Genomic DNA, 19,354 nt, shown 5'->3' with positions numbered 1-19,354 from the left:
CTTTGGGAGCTGTCGCCTGTCCTCCGGGCCGACTGTCCCTCTGAGAGGAGCCCGGACACAGGGAGGGCGCTCCCCTGAGCCCCACTCCGCTCTCCTCTGCAGGCGGTGATGTGGTGACAAAATCCCAGGAAGACGCCGGGGTCGTCGGAGCTGCCCCGGTCCGAGGCCGTTGGCGTTTTCCGAGGAAGAGGCTGCTGCTGCTGGACTCAGATGAAGGGCTCTCCGCGGCCGGGCAGGGGGCCCTCCCAGCGTCCGCCTCCCCCGAGGTGACCCTCCTCCGCCGGAGCTCACCTCCCCGCCCCCCTGCGGGAAGGGACGGGGCGACGGCACCTCCGTCAGGTAACGGGCCGGGGAGGGGGCGCGGGCACGGCTTCTCTCATCACTGCCGGCGACGTGATCGGCTGCGAGCTCGGTCATCCGGGGGCTGTGCACGCGTGACCTCTGCCCCCTGGGCTCCCCGCCTCTGCTCCCGCAGCCCCTCTCCCCGGACGCCGCCTCCAGCTGCCGCTGTTTTGCTGTTACTGCTCTTACACACTGAGGAGGAAATCGAACTTTCTCTTGAATCTGGTTTTTATCAGAAGCGGGGAAAGGAAAGGCCTAGAATGGCATCCTAAAAATCAGAGGAAGCAAATTTCTTTGTGGAGACGACGAACTTTTCACACCTGGTCAGCGTCCCTCGGGTACCTTCCCGGCTGCAGCAGGAGATGGAGCTCACGAGCCCCGCCGCTTCTGGACCGCAGGGCGCGGGGGGAAGAGGACGGGCGCTCCTCGGCGAGGCCCTTAGCCCTGGGCGCGAGAACCCCCTGCCCACCGCCCCACTCCCGTCTAGAGGCTACGTTCAGGGTCACGAGGGAGACGCCGAGCCCGGAAGCGGGGATACATCTTCGAACAAAGATCCCGTCCCGGGACGCACCCTCTTGTCCGTTCTTGGCTGAAGAATCAGCGTGCGCGTGCACGTGCGTGTGCTCACAGCGGGGACTTCAGGATGCTTTTGGGCTGTGTGTGTGTCATTTTTTCCTTCTCCTGCTCATGTCTGTTTTGTGTACAAACATGTAATAGTAAAATAAGAAAGTTATCTGAAAAATAGAAGTAAACAAATTATGTAGCTTTTATTTCTGTGGAAACTAAACAAAACACATACAGATATTTAGAAAAAGACCAGAGGCAAACTTTCGAGGGGCATTTTTTATTATAAATTTAATGTGGTTGATTAATGAAAAATCACAATGAAGTACCAAGAAAACGTTTGTCAATATAAAAATTGTAGCAGCATTTCCACAGTTTCAGGCTCTCACATTAGTCATACTCCCCCCTCCCGCTATCGACAAAGAGCCCAGTGGGGCTACAGCAGGGCACCACGACGGTCCGCTTAGTAAAGGCCTCGAGGAAATCCTCAAATCCAGTGTACTGTCTAACACTCCGACTCTCCCTGCTCCTGAATTTCTAGACTGCCCTAGCACTCGCCTTAGTGTTTGAGACAAGAATTCTGTTCTTCAGGCCGCGGGGGGAGAACAGGGGGAGAATTTAAACTGGACTTGACATGTGGAGCTTGATCACGCAGCCTCACCTACGTGCATCCTCCACACGGACGACGATGAAGGGCCCCCGCGCGGTTCACCAGCATCTGGCATGTGGCGGCAGTGGGCGGGGGGCGGGGGGACCGGAAGTAGGCCCTGTACGTGCTTGGGGGGGGCTGGTGCTTCGGCACCCGCACTGAGAGGGGGCAGGCCGGAGCCCGCGGTCTCCCTACAGCACAGGCTAACGGTAGGATCAATGAGAAGGGGAGACAGACAATATGAAAATATAATACTGGCAAACTATTCCCCTGCTTCTTTGGTACTTTCCAAAATTCTCTGATCAAAAAAGTACAGGGAAGCACACCATTAAAAAATTACAGTTTTAAGTATTTACAGAAGCAATTAGGATATCTTACATAATCAATACACAGTATATGAACAGACTCCTAGTGAAAGCACTTGGGAACTCCTAGCCCGGTATTACGCAAGAGCACACCTGCCCAAATGTGCACCAGCCGGCCCGAGTCTCGATATCTTACAGGATGTTCAATGGGGAAAACGTCACCTTCCAATCTACACTTTCCTTTTAAAAGGTTCTTGAAATTTGCCACTGAAATCATGACGTACACAGATTTGTAGAATATTGAGTTCTAGGCAATATATCTCCACTCCCATCTGGAATATGTTGGAAATAACGCTATCTAGTCTATGTATACAGTATATATTCACCAGATACGTAACTGCACCACGTGATGTCACCACGATACCAGTTTAATGCACATGACTATGTACAGTAGTTAAGTTAGCTCTGGAGGATGACTCGCTACAGTGTAGGTGAACGGTGTGGTTTGGAACCACAGGAAAGGGGCGCGGAGAAGCTGGCGGGGGGACAGCCCGTGCACGGGCAGGACACATGCGACACGCCGTGCACACGTCCCCACACCAGACTACCCCTCGTGCGCTGGATGGAAGAAGACAAGTCACACGTACGGAAGGATCCCGTACATGAGGAGAGCCATGATAGCAGCACTGAACAACCCGGCCACAGGGACAGTCACAAACCAGGCCACAAAGATGTTCCGGAAGAGGCGCCAGTCCACGGCCTTCCGGGAGCGGATCCAGCCCACGGCCACCACCGAGCCCACCTGCGGGAGAACAGACATTTTATTATTTATTTTTATTATTATTTTTTAATGATTTTTTATTATGTTAGTCACCATACAGTACATCCCTGGTTTCCAATGTAAAGTTCGATGATTCATTAGTTGCGTATAACACCCAGTGCACCATGCAATACGTGCCCTCCTTACTACCCATCACCAGTCTATCCCATTCCCCCACCCCCTCCCCTCTGAGGCCCCCAGTTTGTTTCTCATAGTCCACAGTCTCTCATGTTTCATTCCCCCTTCTGATTACCCCCCCCTTTCTTTACCCCTTTCTTCCCCTACCGATCACCCTAGTTCTTACAGAACAGACATTTTAAAGTGAAAACGGAGGCCCGCAAATTTAAAGGTGAGACACAGACTCTACATTCAACCAATGTAAACTGGCTCATCTCAGAAATAACTGCATTATAAAATCACCAATTCTTTCCCCTTAATTTGTTAAAAGCTTTTAAAATAATTTAGATTGTAGGTATAATTACTTTAGGATTATTCTACTCAGCATGCTGTTCCGACATGCTTTTCCACCTACATTCTGCTCTATTTGAGCGGAACGTTAATCAATTGCTTGTCTCCTCTTCTCTGTGCACCTTATAAGCTAACTTGTCTTAAATATTCTGCAGGTAGGATACCGCTCACCACAACATATGAACCTGCTTTAATTGTGTATTTGAACGGCAATAATGCACCCTTCTCTTAGAACAGCAGCATCATAAATGTGGGAGCTGGAGAAGACCTTTGGGAATATCCAATACACATCCTTCATTCTACAGAGGACAAAACAGATCCCGAGAGGATTTAGGGGCCTGAGGCGGGGGTGCAAATCACAGCAACCTGAAGACTAGAACTCAGGCCGCTTGATTTTGAACAGGTTTTCTCCTCTATCTCAGGCTGCCTGGCTGTCTTTGTACTTTAGCTAGTGTGAAGGGAAGTAAAAAACAGCAAAGTAAAATAAAAGGGAGCATAAATACTATTGGATCTGAACTGTCACTCATGTTTCACAAAAACGACAGGTACGGACACTTGAAAATCAGAACGTTAACACAGATTCAAATCTTTTTCTAAACACTCACAGTTCATTTTACGGTTTGTTGAAAGTTTAATTTTTTTTTTTTTAAAGATTTTTTATTTATTTATTCGACAGAGACAGAGACAGCCAGCGAGAGAGGGAACACAGTAGGGGGAGTGGGAGAGGAAGAAGCAGGCTCACAGCGGAGGAGCCTGATGTGGGGCTCGATCCCACAACGCCGGGATCACGCCCTGAGTCGAAGGCAGACGCTCAACCGCTGTGCCACCCAGGCGCCCCGAAAGTTTAATTTTTTAAAAAAGATTTTGTTTATTCATTTGAGAGAGAGAGAGACAGCGCACACCAGCAGGGAGAGAGGGAGAAGCAGACTCCCCGCAGAGCAAGGAGCCGGATGCGGGGCTCGATCCCAGGACCTGGAGATCACGACCTTGAGCAGAAGGCAGACGCTTGCCTGACTAAAGCACCCAGGCGACCCCGTGAAAGTTTAAGAAGGAAAAAAGACTCAACTTTAAGTATCGTAAAAATGAAAATCATAAGAAAGTACAGTTCCCGTAACATCTCATGCCTCACTCAGGCTCTGACGGGGCTCGGAGTTTGACAGAATGCCCATTTGTGAGCTGGAATGTTAAGATCTCCATAAAACAGGCTCTGTTTCTACTGACCCTCAAATATCCAGAATCCTCAGTGGCCAATGAGGTTCAAATAGCAACCAGGGTCTAACCACAGAAAAAATAAAATCCAACACATTAGATCGTTTATGGACGCAAACCGGAACAGCAAAGACAGCACCATATGGAAAGGCAGCTAAATTGACATTTTGTCAACCCGAGCCCTGATTAACCCACATGTCCAGGACAGCAGCTAACCGACATGCACGAGGAGCCTTCAATGTGATTATTGTATTTAAGGTCCTTGGCTGTAACCAGCACCCTGTATGAACCTGATAATCCTGTTTAGTAGTTCCTAAAACATGACAGACAATCGAGATTGTTCTACTGCATAAGGATCAGCTAGTTTTTTCTGTTGGTCCACAAACTCTAGCTCCTGTTATGCCCTGTGTCTCCGGAGCATGTCCTCTTTAGTGCCCCTTTGGCTGTTCTGGATTCCCTCAGGGGAGGACACGCTCAAGTTTCCATTTTATCACACCTTCTTCCTTTCTTAGAAAACTTTTTTAAAAAGCATAAAGGAGGGGTGCCCTGGTGGCTCAGTCGGTTAAACGTCTGCCTTCGGCTCAGGTCATGATGTCAGGGTCCTGGGATCAAGCCCCATGTCAGGCTCCCTGCTCAGTGGGGAGTCTGCTTCTCCCTCTGCCTCTGCCTGCCGCTCTCCTCCACAGCCCCCCACCTGTCTCTCTCAAATACGTAAAATCTTTTTTTTAAAAAAGCATTAAAGTTAGAATAATATTATAGCAAGTTTATGTACCAGGAGGTACATAGCAAGTTTTTACCAGGAGGGATGGACGATTACCCACACCCTACTACTGTATTATTTCTATATTCTTTTCTTGTATTTTTTAATCAATATGCTTTGTAAATAATAGGGCACACTATTTCCTTTCTTGAAAAAAATGAACATTGTGGTATAGGCATCTTCCCGTGCTCACAGGCTTTAGGATTACCATGAAAATGGCACACCCTTTAGGGGGATGCACCTTAACGTGACCACTTCCAGTTGGCTTCCAATTTCTCCCTATTAGAAATAGTTCCAGGGCACCCAGGTGGCTCAGTTAAGCATCTGCCTTCGGCTCAGGTTGTGATCCCAGGGTCCTGGGATCGAGCCCCGCATCAGGCTCCCTGCTCAGCAGTGAGTCCGCTTCTCCCTCTGGCACTCCCCCTTGCTTGTGCTCTCTCTCTCTCTGACAAATAAATAAAATCTTTAAAAAAAAGAGAAATAGTTCTATGACTAATGTATTCATTCATACAGCTTATATTTGGGCTTTAAAAAAATAATATTCCCTGAAATAGATTATTAGTTAAAGGGGGCATTTATTTAGTTTTTGTTTTTATTTTATTTTAATTCCAGTATCGTTAACATACAGGGTTATATTAATTTCAGGTGTACAACAGTGATTCGACAACTTTAAAAGGAGCATTTAAAAAACATCTTGAAATAATTTGAAACTTAGAGAAAAGTTGTAAGAGCTCCACATACCCTTTACCCAAATTCACCAGTTCTTAACCTTTTGCCACAATCTATGAAGAAACACTTTCATACTATGAAAATACCCAGCTCTTCATCGACCTCCCTCTCCCCTTCTGCTAAAGACTCAGCAATCCCGCCTTCACTACAACGTTGCGAAATGGTAATTTACCACCTCTCTTCCACTTGCGAAATGGTAATTTACCACCTCTCTTCCACGTATCAGAGGGAATGCTGCCTGGAGGAAGAACAGCATCTTAACACATGCGGCCAGAGCTTTAGAGACAGTTGTAAATGCACAAGGTCGTCCATGATCTGTGAATCTGGGCACACTGTAATAATCCTGCAAATTGTTCTTTTTTGCTAACCAATCAACAAAAACATGTGCTACTGTTGCTTTAATTTGCATATCTTTACTTCTAAGGCTGAACTTAGTTTTATTTATTTATGCAATTGTACTCCCTCTAGTCTTTACTATACATAAAATTGTCATATCATTTTGCCCACTTGGAATCTAAATGTGTCCCCTTATTTATTTATGCGTGGTCTTTATTGAATGATGATATTAAAACTCTTCTTTACTGCAAAGATTTTCTCAATTTACTACTTTGCTTTGTTTCAAGTTTCTAATTCCCTACAACGCTGCACTCTTTTCCAGTGATTTGTCCTTGAATATTTGATAAATATTTAATTTTATTTTACTGTAAATTTTCTAAAACAAGATTCTATTTTATTCTAAATTTTAAAATGTTTTAAAAATGCTAGTTAGGCCATCAGATATATTTTTCCAGAGTTGTGTGTTTAATTTTGCTTTTCTCAGTTGACATCCACCTATCTGACGTCGTTTACCCAACATCATCAAACCTTATTACTCCCATATACCAGAGTCTATCTCTGGTCTATCTACTGTTTTATAGAAACATCAGATTTTTTTTCATTGTTGTGGTAAAATACATATATAATAATTTTAGCCATTTTTAAGTGTACAATTGAGTGGCATGAAGTATTTTTACATTGTTTTGCAACCATCAACACCACCCCTCCAGAACTTTGTCACCTTTCCCAACTGAAACTGCCCCCGTCCACACTGCTGCCCCAGCTCTGTGTATTTTCAACTTTCTTTCTGGTAAGACTAGTTCCTCCTTGTCACTTTTCTTTTTAGATCATTTTATATTCTCGTTAACTTAACCCACCAAATTCACTGTAGTCTCCTTTCGTAAAGTCAGAAGAAAAATTTGGTTGGGGCTGTATTTGTGGGGAACATAATATCTTTTTTTAAAAAAGATATTTTAAAAGTACTCTCTACACCCAACGTGGGGGCTTGAACTCACGACCCGGAGATCAAGTCGCACGCTCCACTAACTGAGCCAGCCAGGCACCCCGGAGGGAACTCGTACCTTTATAAAATTTAGTTTTCCCACCCAGTAACACAGTCTGTCTCACCTGCTCGTCTTCTTCCATGTCTGTGCAAAGTTTTGTGCCTTTTTCATGTACAGCACTCACATGTATCAGGATTTTTCTGAAATACTTTTTCACTGCAATTCTGGAGGTGTTCTTGTTTTTACATTTTCGTACTGGCTATTGTTGACAAGCTCTAGAGTTCTGTATTTTTATGGTGGGCTTGGTCATTTTTACTGAATTCTAGCAGTGCTTTAGAAATACATGCTGAGTTTCATCAAACGTCTTTTTGCGTATATGTCAGCAGATGATCACATGTTGTTGTTTCATGAACTGATAAACCGCGTTATATTGAAGATGTCAGAACAACCTTCTTGGGATTCACTCAACACCTACACAGGGCTGGCCGCGGATAAACCCAGCCCTGTTCAGAGCCTGTTTCCTACTAATATGCAAAATCAATTTGATCCTGCTGAAATGTTCTAAAATCGTTGATGTCATTTATTAGCTCCCTAAGTTTTATACCAATACTCATATGGAAATACAGCTTTTGTTGTCATGTTTTAAATCAGGTTTTGGTGTTAGGCTTATTCAGTATATGCTTTATAGAACAAAATGAAGAGTTTCCTGTTCTATTTTGTTTTTTTCAAGACTGTGGAAAGTCTACATAACATTTTAAAATGGAAGAGGTTATGGGGCGCCTGGATGGCTCAGTTGGTTGAGCGTCTGACTCTTGGTTTTGGCTCAAGTCATGATCTTGGGGTTGTGAGATCGAGCCCTGAGTTGGGCTCTGCATCCAGCAGGAAGTCTGCTTGAGCTTCTCTCCCTCCCTCTGCCCTCTGTTTTCTCGTGTGTACGTGCACGCTCTCTCTCTCAAGTGAATAAATGAATCTTCGGGGTGCCTGGGTGGCTCAGTCAGTTAAGCGTTTTGGCTCAGGTCGTGATCCCGGGGTCCTGGGATCCAGCCCTGCATTGGGCTCCCTGCTCGGCAGGGAGTCTGCTTCTCCCTCTCCCTCTGCCCTCCCTACTCCCTAAATTATATATTCGGCTAACATCTGTATCACCTAATGGAGGTTTATAATTTTTAAAATAAAATCTTTAAAAATAAACAAATCTTTTAAAAAAATAAATGGAAGAGGTTATCTAATGAATCCATCTAGAACTGCAGTCAGCTGTGCCCCCTCCTTTTGAATTTTTTCAGATGAGAAGAATTGTTTTTGGAGAATGTCCTTAATTTCTTCCTCTGGCTCTGGTCAGATTTTCCACTTTTTCCTGCTTGTCAATATTTATTTGTCATGTACACTTTCCGCAGAAAATAATTCATTTTACAGAAGTTTTCAAATTCCTCAGCATACAGCTTCGTGGTTTCTTATATAACTTAAAAATGCCCTTCTCTATCTGTTGTTAAAATGTCTTTCTCCTAACTTAATTCCCTTTCTTTTTTCCCTGATGTGATTTGATATTCTTTTACTAGTAACCACTTTTCTCTCTCCCTCCCCTTCAGTATTTTTTAAAATTTATTTTGCTTTTATAATTATACCTTTCTTAGTTTGCTCAGAAAAATAAAAATTTTTATAAAATCCTGATTTGAATGTCTAGCTCTTTTATTTTCCCTACGTTCAATTAAACCATCTAAAGATAGGACTTTTCAACTGAGTATAACTGGCTGCCAAAGGGTTTTTCCATGTATAACCACACACACATAGACAGACACACTTTTTTTTTTTAAAGAAAGCTATCATAATTTTTAAACTGCCTGATTCACCCGTTACTTAAAAACAGCATTTAAAACTATCCAAGGGCTATTCCCTTTTTCAACACATACTTAATTTATACTTTATATCACTGTGATTAGTGTATTTAGCACAACTTCTGTTCTTAATTTATACATTTTAAAGTGATTTTTATCATGGCCTTCTGAATTTATGATTAATTTTGATAAATCCTTGATGATACCTGACAAAAAGTCACGTATGATTAGCAGGGTAAAACTTTGATATATATTTATTAATTATACCACTCTAAATCTATTATTCAAATCTTTTATGTTCTTCTTTAAAATTTATTTATCTATTTATCTTAAAAGATTTTATTCATTCATTTGACAGAGAAAGACAGAGAACACAACCAAGGGGAGCAGCAGGCAGAGGGAGAGAGAGAAGCAGGCTCTCCGCTGAGCAGGGAGCCTGACGTGGGGCTCGATCCCAGGACCCTGAGATCATGACCTGAGCTGAAGGCAGACCCTCAACCGACTGAGCCACCCAGGTGCCCCAAATCTTTTATATTCTTAAATACTTTTTGTCTTCTTCATCTGTCACACACTTAGACATTAATTTTTGAGTCCTAGTGGCTTTTGCCTTATCTTTTTATTTTTATTTATTTATTTATTTATTTTTAAAGATTTTATTTATTTATTTGACAGAGATAGAGACAGCCAGCGAGAGAGGGAACACAAGCAAGGGGAGTGGGAGAGGAAGAAGCAGGCTCATAGCAGAGGAGCCTGACGTGGGGCTCGATCCCATAACGCCAGGATCACGCCCTGAGCCGAAGGCAGACGCTTAACCGCTGTGCCACCCAGGCGCCCCATTGCCTTATCTTTTTAGTTGCTGTGTTACTTGGGTCACAAGGGACCCAGACTACCATGTCTTCACTACTGACTATGTCCTTTGTTCGTATGATTCACGCTGTGCTGTAACCTCCCTCTTAGCTCACTGTGTTTCCGGATTAAGGTCATCACAGGCCCCAAGAGCAATAGAATGATTGAGGACCAGGGGAACCAAAGAGCAAGAGTTAGAAAATTAAATTAGAAGTTATAATACTAACTTTTAAAATCAGGAGTGTTTCCTAAAAGTGCTTCCAAATCCAAAGGCTGGTTGAGTAATCATTTATGTCATCAGTATAGATGAACGTGGGTAATTCACAAAAAAGAATCATCTGAAACCACCCCCACATGGAATTAAGACGTTCTGGATAACACCACTCTGAATCTCTGTTGGAAAGTTCACAAATGTGTTCCATAGTGGCCACTGTCTGCTGTAGGGACGGCTGAAGACCAAAGCTGATCCAGGCCACAGAAAGGAAGACGATTAAAGTTACTGGACCATACAACTGTGGATACTTTTATTTTCAAGAGTCCTTTCTATTTTTTTAAGTAAGGTCTTTACCTTTAACCAGAGGTAGTGTCCCAGGAAAATATCTAATGAACTGAACCCTCTGATGTAAAATACAAAAATGTATAACGCTGAAAGACTGATAGAAAGCAAAACTTGCCTTACTTGCGCCTTCTGAAATACAGGATTATACTCACATAGTATACTGTTATGGATAATAGGATTTTTCTATTTATCCTTTTCTAAATTATATATTCGGCTAACATCTGTATCACCTAATGGAGGTTTATAAGTGTTTTAAATGGGGTACAATAAAATTTAAACTATGCCCTTAGCTATGTACACTTAGAAAAAAGCACGAATGAATAAAATGTACCCAGATACATTCAAAAGCTTATTTTCAGCAAAAGTCTCCATCTTTCCTGCCAAGTTCCTAACTTTGCCCCCTTTCTGTGGAAGGTGGCTCTAAGCAAGAAACCTAACAAGCAGATAGGACAGGAAGCAGACAGCTAGAAAAATCAAACAGGTGGTGTGATTATTCCTGAAAACACAATGGCATTCAGTTTTGCCTTTATGCAGATGTCAGCACCCTTTGGATGTTTCCAGAATCATGGTGTCACTCACATGGGGCCATGTTCCTAATGCCACGCCGTATCTCTCATATTTCCACCTGCACCTGCCGTGCGGGGGTACGGCTCGTAGAGCTGGTGCTGCAGGACGGTGGGCAGTGGAAAGCTCTTCCCAGCGCCTCCCCACCCAGGCTCTGCGCTCCATGGTGAGGTCTGGAAAGCCAGGACCCTGACTTAAGTTACCGCAGCGACTAGCTCTGGGCTTTGTCTGTCAGTCCAACAGTGACACTGGCCAGACTGATCAGAATCCAAGTTGAGGTCTGGCTCCTGTCTATCTGACAGCTGACATCGACTGTGGTCTCGTGTTAAGGAGACTTATTTTAAGTCTCCAACAAGCTATCCTAACTCTACTTTTCATCAGCTCTAAGGAAGCAAAATCTATGACATGACTTGTATAGATATTGTAGGATAATGATGACATACACATTTATTCATTAAGGTCCTGTACAAACTGGATATAAATCCCTTAGGAGCACTTCCTCATTATAATAAATATAAATACTGGGAAATGACTTAAGAGTGTAGGTTTTATGGGCACTTAATACTGTTCATCTATTTCTATAAGTAGTATTATAAAATTAAGTGTTATTAGCAAAAGACGTATTGTCAGTTACAACACTTCATACATTCGTATAGGTTAGACTGCTGACGGCGTTAGGTAACAGCCCAGGAAAACCAAACTTGGGTTTTCAAGAGACTTTCAACTGCTGGGAAAGAGGTGGCCTTCACTAGGCTTGCTTACGTGCGGGGTTAATCATTAAGAAGACAGTAACATTTACTTAAAAGCAGCCCCAAAGACACTTCATGCCTGCAGAAAAGTTCAAAGCCTATTTCTTTGGGAGAAAAATATATTTAGCAAGCGGTATTTCCTCTCTGCTCCCACACACCAGTGAACTGAAGCTGATGTTTAGTAAGGCAGAAGATCACTTTTCATTCCACAGAGTTTTCTATTGTTTGAAATATTTCAATGAACGTGTGCTTCCTTTGTAACTTTTACATCACTGGAATCAGAACAGTAACAGTGACGGATGGCAGGAGCTCAGTGCACTTTTCCTGCCTTCCTTCCTTGTACCTGCCAGGCATGCGGGGCAGTGCGTGGGAGAGCAGGGTGGGCGCCCTGACGTTGTGGGACCTCCGCTGGGCCCCTCCCTGGTCGTGTGAGCTTGGGTGAGTTGCTTAACCTTTCAATCTTCAGTTTCCTCACTGGTCAAACTGAGATCACCTTAACACTCACCTCCAAAGGTTCTCGGGAGGATTAAAGGGGTTCATATTCACGGGGCACTTAACACGCAGCCCGCAGAGAGCACCTGCCCCACACGTCTTAGTTGTGGCTGGTTACCGTTACCAGGGTCACTGTGACAAGCAGGAGGCACAGAGCATGAGGTCAAGATCTGAATCCTGGCTCTAGCACGTGCTCAACGTATGATCTTGGGAGAGTGACCTAACTCGGGAGGCCTCAGTTTTGTCATCTGTAAACTGGGAATAACTACCAATTTCATAGGGTTGCTATGGGGTTAAGTGATGTATTTATTGCACATGTATGAAGCCCTAAACACAATGCTTGGCATTCCCCAAGCACCCAGTAAGTGGCAGTGATTTTTATAATAGAAATTTGTGGAAATTGAGGGTTTTCTATATATTGTAGCAAAAAAGGAAAAAACAAGGACACAAAAAGTCTCTTTCCAATGAGGCTGATTCTCCATGCCACAAGGCTCTGGACTTGCCACTTAAATATTCCCATAAACGCCACCTGACATTTTAATATTTGAAGCACTAAGCCATTCATGTGCAGTGGTATTTGTTCATAATGAACACATCAGTTGGCATTTTTAAACTGTGGTGAACGTGGATGGCTGTCTCGTCTTCGTCGGTGTGGTCCCCTGGTGCCCACAATGAACAGTGCCCCACACAGAGCAGGTACAAATGAGTTTTTCTTGAATGACATGAACAAATGAACCTAGGAAAACTCTGGAAGTGCCTTTTGCTTTGTTGAAGTTGGAGAATATTTTTGTACTTCGGAGGCCCACTGAGTATGTTTTAGCATCTCTCCAGATACTGGGCAGACCTGGGTTCTAGTTCTGGCTCCTCCCTGGGTGACCCCAGAGGACTCCCGGAAACTCACCAAGACCATCTCCTCTTCTCAATCTTTCAAGTTCCTTGTAGCTCCAACATTCCCCCATTCTAAGGAATTCCCTCCCGCACAGCCCTGAGTTTTAGAGCACTTGGCCATGATCAATATTCAGCATTACCCCTCTTTCGGAATTTACTCTAAGGCAAGAGTCACTTTGACCAGTCATATAAGGAAAAAGAACTGAAACAGTCGAGTCTTACGCCTCCATTGAGATGATTTCTGCTTATGTCTACTTCCACTGTCAACTCCCAGTCCCCTGCACTCGCTGGAACTGGGTGCATGCCCCCGTGTGAGCCTATGAATATGGTTAGCATACATATGACTTCAATGCAAAATCCACTGTGGAAATGAGAGAGAAACAGGACAAATGGAAAGTGTGAAGCACACATGGAAGGAGGGAGAGCTCTTGCTGTGCATGCGTCGAGAAAGCCAAGACAGAAGGCGTCCTGCCGACGAGCCCGGAAGGCCGAGAGGGACAGCGTGGGAAAAGCCAACGCCCACATTCAAACAACACTGCAGCAGACCCAGCAAACCTCGAGAAGACGGTTTTCGCAAACAAGCAGACACCAAGCGCTGCCAGCTTTTCTCCGATTCGCTCGGTGACTGTGGGCTGACCCCAGCAGCCCGACGGAGGGACCCACCTTGCAGTGCGTGGTGCTGACGGGAAGCCCGACGTTGGAGGCGATCACCACTGTGAACGCGGAGGCCAGCTCAATGGTGAAGCCGCTGCAGGAGGGGCACAAGACACACATTACAGGCGCTCTTTGTATCAGCCCCACTGACACCCCAGGGGGGCCAGAGTCTCACCAGAACATTCTTTGGGTCGATTGTTGGACTGCTGACTGGGCCAGATGACATTAACAGAAAAGAAACTGCTGCATAAGGACAACAATTCACACTGAGACTGTGCGTGACACTGTTTACAGCCCTAAACAGCCTTCTTTCTCTGATATGCTTTCAAAAAGCACACACTGTCGTAACTGGGTCAGAAATTCCTGCTGTGTAAAAAATGCTAAATTAGTCATTTCTAAAGTGGCAGAGAAAAAAAGTACTCCCATTTTTAAAATGTGTACTTCTTGCAAAAGAAGTGAATTTTTCCTCAGATTGCTCATTTTTCTTCAAATCAATCTTTCATTACAGTGGATTTCAAGGGGAGAAAAGACTTCTTACAATAGGTGGTTCCAAGTTTAGTTGTATTCTCAAAGTTCTCCTGTCAGTTTGTACTTAATCCCGAATATATGTGGAGAATACACAACAGAAGGACCAGCGAGAGACCATGTGGGAGGGTGGCAGGGCCCCGCTCCCCGTCTGCGGAGCTCCAGGAAGCACGCCCGGGGTAACCTCCAAGGGCAGCCCCAGAGAGCTGCTTCCATCCAGTAGGTGAAGCTGGTGTGGCAGAGAATTTTCAGGAAACGCGGACCCTGGGCCTAGTGAGGTTTGCATCCCCTCTGGCCCCACTTGCCCTCTGGGCCTCCCACAGGGTAAGACCACTAGGGGGCCTGGACCAGGGCTTCTTTTCCTCCTCCCCCTGCTCTGCTTCAGCCCCTCTTCCTCCTACACTCCCAGCCTCTCACTTTGTCTCCCTTACTGAGGATGGGCCGGCTGCGCGGGCCAGAGGGAGACGACGAGCGGCGAGCCCTCTCCCCACTGGGCCCCAGCAGCCCGGTGGCTGTGCTGAGGGCGTGGGGGCAGAGGGGTCGCAGGGGAGCACTTCAGACATTCCAAGCTGAGTGCTGCAGCAGGCCCCGGAGGACAGCCGTGCCCACCCTGCCGGCTTGGCTTACCTGGACGGCGTGATGGGCGTGAGGTCTTTCCCCATGGTCTGGATCACTCTCCTCCCCCAGACCCAGAGACCGGTACAGATACCAACTCCTCCGTAAAACAGCAGCCAGACGGGGGTCGCTGCCTCTTGCAGGACGGCGCCTTGCTCGTAAATCAGCCACAGGGCTACCAGGGGACCGATGGCGTTACTGGGAGAGAAAAAGAGGTGGTGACACAGATGTCGTCTGCACGGTGCACAGCGGGTGGCGGCTCCCCGGGCTGGAGGAAGGCCCACCGGACCGTATTTGTAGATTGCCCACAGGATCGAAATGATGAATTTGTTTTATTGTGGTGAAATACCCCATGAAATTGACTGCTTCCACCATTTCTAAGTGTACGGTCCAGCAGCTGACACTGCCGTGACACCGATCTCTAGGTCTCTCTCACCTTGCAAATCCGAAACTTTACACCACGGAACAGTACGTCCCTTTGCCCGGTGCCTCCCCCCCACGGCTCACCATCATCTGACTTTCTGTGGCTACAGATTTGACTACTCTGGGTACTTCACAGAGTAGAATGACTCAATATTCATCTTTGTGTGACGGGCTTATGTCACTCTGCGTCACGTCTTCAGGGTTCATTCACGTGGGAGAATGAGTTGGAATCTCCCCCCCTTCAAGGCTGCACACCCCACCGGACGCATGACCCACAGCCGTCCATCCCACTGCCCCCGCACGCCGGTCGCTCCCACCTCCGGTGAACAACGCTGCAGCGCACACGGGTGTCCGGCTGCCCCTGCACCCCGCCTGCACTTCTTCTGGGTACATACTCAGAAGGAAGAAGACTGCGGGAGGACCCCCCAGACCGTGTTCCACAGCAGCCACACCAGCTTATAGGCCCACCAACAGCACACGAGGGCTCCCGGTTCTCCACACCCTCGCCAACACTTGTCACTGTGGCTGTTTTGACAGGAGACCCCCTTAATGGGTATGTGACTTATTAACTTTTTAAAGAAGTACTAAAATATCACAACAAGTGGACACAAAAACCCAGTTCTTTTTTTCTCTTCTAATTTCCATTTTCATTACTAGCCCTGCTACTATTGCCAAGCTGCCAGTCCGGGCAGCAGTGTCCGCTCCCACACGACAGACCACAAACACGTCTCTCACCGTTAGTTCTCACGCCCACCCTGCCACTAGGCATCGTTGCTCCCGTGTTACTGATGAAACGGATGCCAAAGTTATGTCACCAGCAGAAGGCAGGTCTCCCTTTCCCCTCAACCCGCTACTGTCACTCAGGCCCTTGGCAGGCACGTGTGGACTGTCTTGGGGGATGCCACAGGTTTGGTTTTGTTTTGTTTTTAAAGTAGGCTCCACGCCCAGAGCGGAGCCCAATGGGGGGCTTGAACTCATTCAGTACTATAAATTTCTAAGCACTGCTTTTGCTGCATCCCACTAATTTTGATGTGTTTTCATTTTAATTTAGTTTAAAATACTTAAAAATTTCTCCTTTGATCCATGTGTTATTTAGAAGTGTTGTTTAATCTCCTTGTATTCTGAGATCTTCTAATAATCTTTCTGTTATGGATTTCTAGTTTAATTCCATTGTGCTCTGGGAGTAGTAGCTTTATTTTTTTCAAATGTGTTTAGGTGTCTTTTATGGTCTAAAATATAGCATATTTTGCTGAACGTTCCATATGAGCTTGAAAAGGATGTGAATTCTGCTACTGTTAGTTAGATGAGGCAGTCCACAGATGTCAGTTATATCCAGGTGATTTGATGGGTTTAGTGAATTCAACTATATGTTCTTACTGATTTTCTGCTTCTGTGTCTGTTCTGTCTAAAATTAATAGAGCGACTCCTGTTTTCCTTTGATTAATATTAGCATGGTATATTTTCCTCCTTCCATTTACTTTTAACCTGAATGTGTCTTTATATTTAAAGTGAATTTCTTATGGCAACATACATTTGGGTCTTGTTTTTTGATCCAGTCTGACAGTCTTAATAGGTGCATTTAGACCACTGACATTCAAAGTGATTACTGATATAGGAGGACTAATATCTACCATATTTGTTACTCTTTTCTATTTGTTGGCCTTGTTCTTTCTTATTTTTGTCTTCTACTTTTTTTGCCTTTTAATTGAGCATTTTATTTGATTTCATCTTTTCTCTTAGCATATTGATTATACTTTTTTAAAACTGTTTTTAATGGTTGCCCTAGACTTTGCAATATATACTTATACAGCTAATCCATGTCCGCTTTCAAAAAATACTATACCATTTAACAGACAGCATGTGTCCTCAAAATTAAAAAAGGTCTTCATTTCTCGCTCCCATCTCCTGTATCACTGCTGTCATTCATTTCACTTAACACAGGCATACATGATGATATATATATATATAAAATATATATAAAATATATAAAATACATAGTTGACTCTTCAACACTGTGGGGATTGGGTTGCTGACTCCCCAGTCAAAACTCTGTATATATAATTTCTGATTCCACCAAAGCTTTACTACTAATAGTACTGTTGACTGCAAGCCTATTAACACATATTTTGCATGTTATATGTAGTATAAAGTGTATTTTTACAATAAAGTAAACTAGAGAAAAGAAAGTGTTAAGAAAATCATAAAGAAATGTATTTATATTACTGTACTGTATTTATTGAAAAAGACCTGCATATAAGTGGACGCACAGTTCAAACCCATGTTGTTCAAAGGTCAATTATATATACATACATACGTATGCATACCTACACATACACATATATAGCTGTGTGTATGAATGGGTGCGTGTGTGTGTGTGTGTGTGTATAGTTTAATTCAATTGTGGTCTGAGAGCAGACGTTGTATTATTTATATTCTTTTTAATTTGTTGAGATATGTTTATTTATTAAACTATATTTAGGTAACTTTATATGTATATATAATATATATTAATTATATATTAACATATATATTAAATATATATTAACATATACAATTGAATAATTGATACACTGTTAGTATTATTTTGAACAAACTGTTACCTTTAGATCAACTGAGAATAAGAAAAACAAGTACTTTTACCTTTACTTAATCCTTCCTTTGAGTTTCTGAGCTACATTATCTTTCTTCTCTCTAAAGAATTTCTCTTAACACTTCTTAAGGTATTTCTCTGGCAACAAACTCCCTCAATTTTTGTTCATCTGAGACAGTCTTTATTTCTCTTTCACTTCTTTTTTTTTTTTTTAAAGATTTTATTTATTTATTTGACAGAGATAGAGACAGCCAGCGAGAGAGGGAACACAAGCAGGGGGAGTGGGAGAGGAAGAGGCAGGCTCACAGCGGAGGAGCCTGACGTGGGGCTCAATCCCAGAACGCCAGGATCACGCCCTGAGCGGAAGGCAGAAGCTTAACGACTGAGCCACCCAGGCGCCCCTCTCTTTCACTTCTGAAGAATAATTTCCCAGGGTATGTAATTCCAGGTTGGTGGATTTTTTTCCCCTCAACACTTCAAATACTTCACTCCACTCTCAACTGCATGGTTTCTGAGGAGAAGATGGATGTAATTCTTATCTTTGTTCCTCTATAAATTTTTTTCTTCTGGCTTCTTTCAGGAATTTTTTATCTTTGATTTTCTATAGTTTGAGAATGATATGCCTAGGTATAATTTCTTGGGGGCATTTATCCTACTTGCTACTCTCTGAGCTTCCTGGACCCATGGGTTCGTGTCTACCATTGATATAGGGAAATTTTCAGTCATTATTGTTTTGAATATTTCATCTGTTCCTTTCTCTCTGTCTTCTCCTTCTGGTAATCCTATTATGCATATGTTAACACCTCTGTAACTGTCCCACACTCCTTGGATATTTTATTCTGTTTCTTTCGGTCTTCATTCTCTTTACTTTTCAGTTTTGGGGATTCCTGTTGACATATCCTCAAGCTCAGAGATTCTTTCCTCAGCCGTGTCCAGTGTACTAGTAAGCCCACCAAAGGCATTCTTCATTTCTGTTACAGTGTTAACTCTCATATTTCTTTCTGGTTCTTTCTTTCTTTTTTTTTTAATAATATTTTTTTCTTGTATTATGTTAGTCACCATACAGTACATCCCTGGTTTTTGATGTAAAGTTCAATGATTCATTAGTTGCGTATAACACCCGGTGCACCACACAATATGTGCCCTCCTTACTACCCATCACCAGCCTATCCCCTTCCCCACCCCCCTCTCCTCTGAAGCCCTCAGTTTGTTTCTCAGAGTCTATAGTCTCTCATGCTTCATTCCCCCTTCTGATTATCCCCCCTTTCCCTATCCCTTTCTTCCCCTACCGATCTTCCTAGTTCTTATGTTCCATAGATGAGAGAAACCATATGATCATTGTCTTTCTCTGCTTGACTTATTTCACTTAGCATTATCCATGTTACAGCAAATGTTGAGAATTCGTTCTTTCTGATAGCTGAGTAATATTCCATTGTATACATGGACCACAACTTC

The 19,354-nt window shown here is 44.0% G+C and overlaps 1 protein-coding gene across 1 annotated transcript in view; it reads right to left on the bottom strand.

The window, feature by feature from the left end:
- Positions 1 to 1,170: 1,170 nt before the first annotated feature.
- SLC20A2 (solute carrier family 20 member 2) overlaps positions 1,171 to 19,354 on the bottom strand; it is a 107,329-nt gene continuing 89,145 nt past the window's right edge. Inside the window, exons 10-12 of the mRNA XM_019798703.2 lie at positions 14,899 to 15,084; positions 13,756 to 13,840; positions 1,171 to 2,662 (exon numbers count right to left, since the gene is read on the bottom strand). Coding sequence (XP_019654262.2) covers positions 2,498 to 2,662; positions 13,756 to 13,840; positions 14,899 to 15,084 — 436 coding nt within the window. The 3' untranslated portion in view covers positions 1,171 to 2,497. The remainder of the gene's footprint in view (positions 2,663 to 13,755; positions 13,841 to 14,898; positions 15,085 to 19,354) is intronic.

This window comes from Ailuropoda melanoleuca, chromosome 18, assembly GCF_002007445.2.
Source record: "Ailuropoda melanoleuca isolate Jingjing chromosome 18, ASM200744v2, whole genome shotgun sequence".
Classification (NCBI taxonomy): domain Eukaryota; kingdom Metazoa; phylum Chordata; class Mammalia; order Carnivora; family Ursidae; genus Ailuropoda; species Ailuropoda melanoleuca.
Note: the sequence above shows the minus strand (reverse complement) of the source record. Positions and strands in the feature narration are given on the sequence as shown.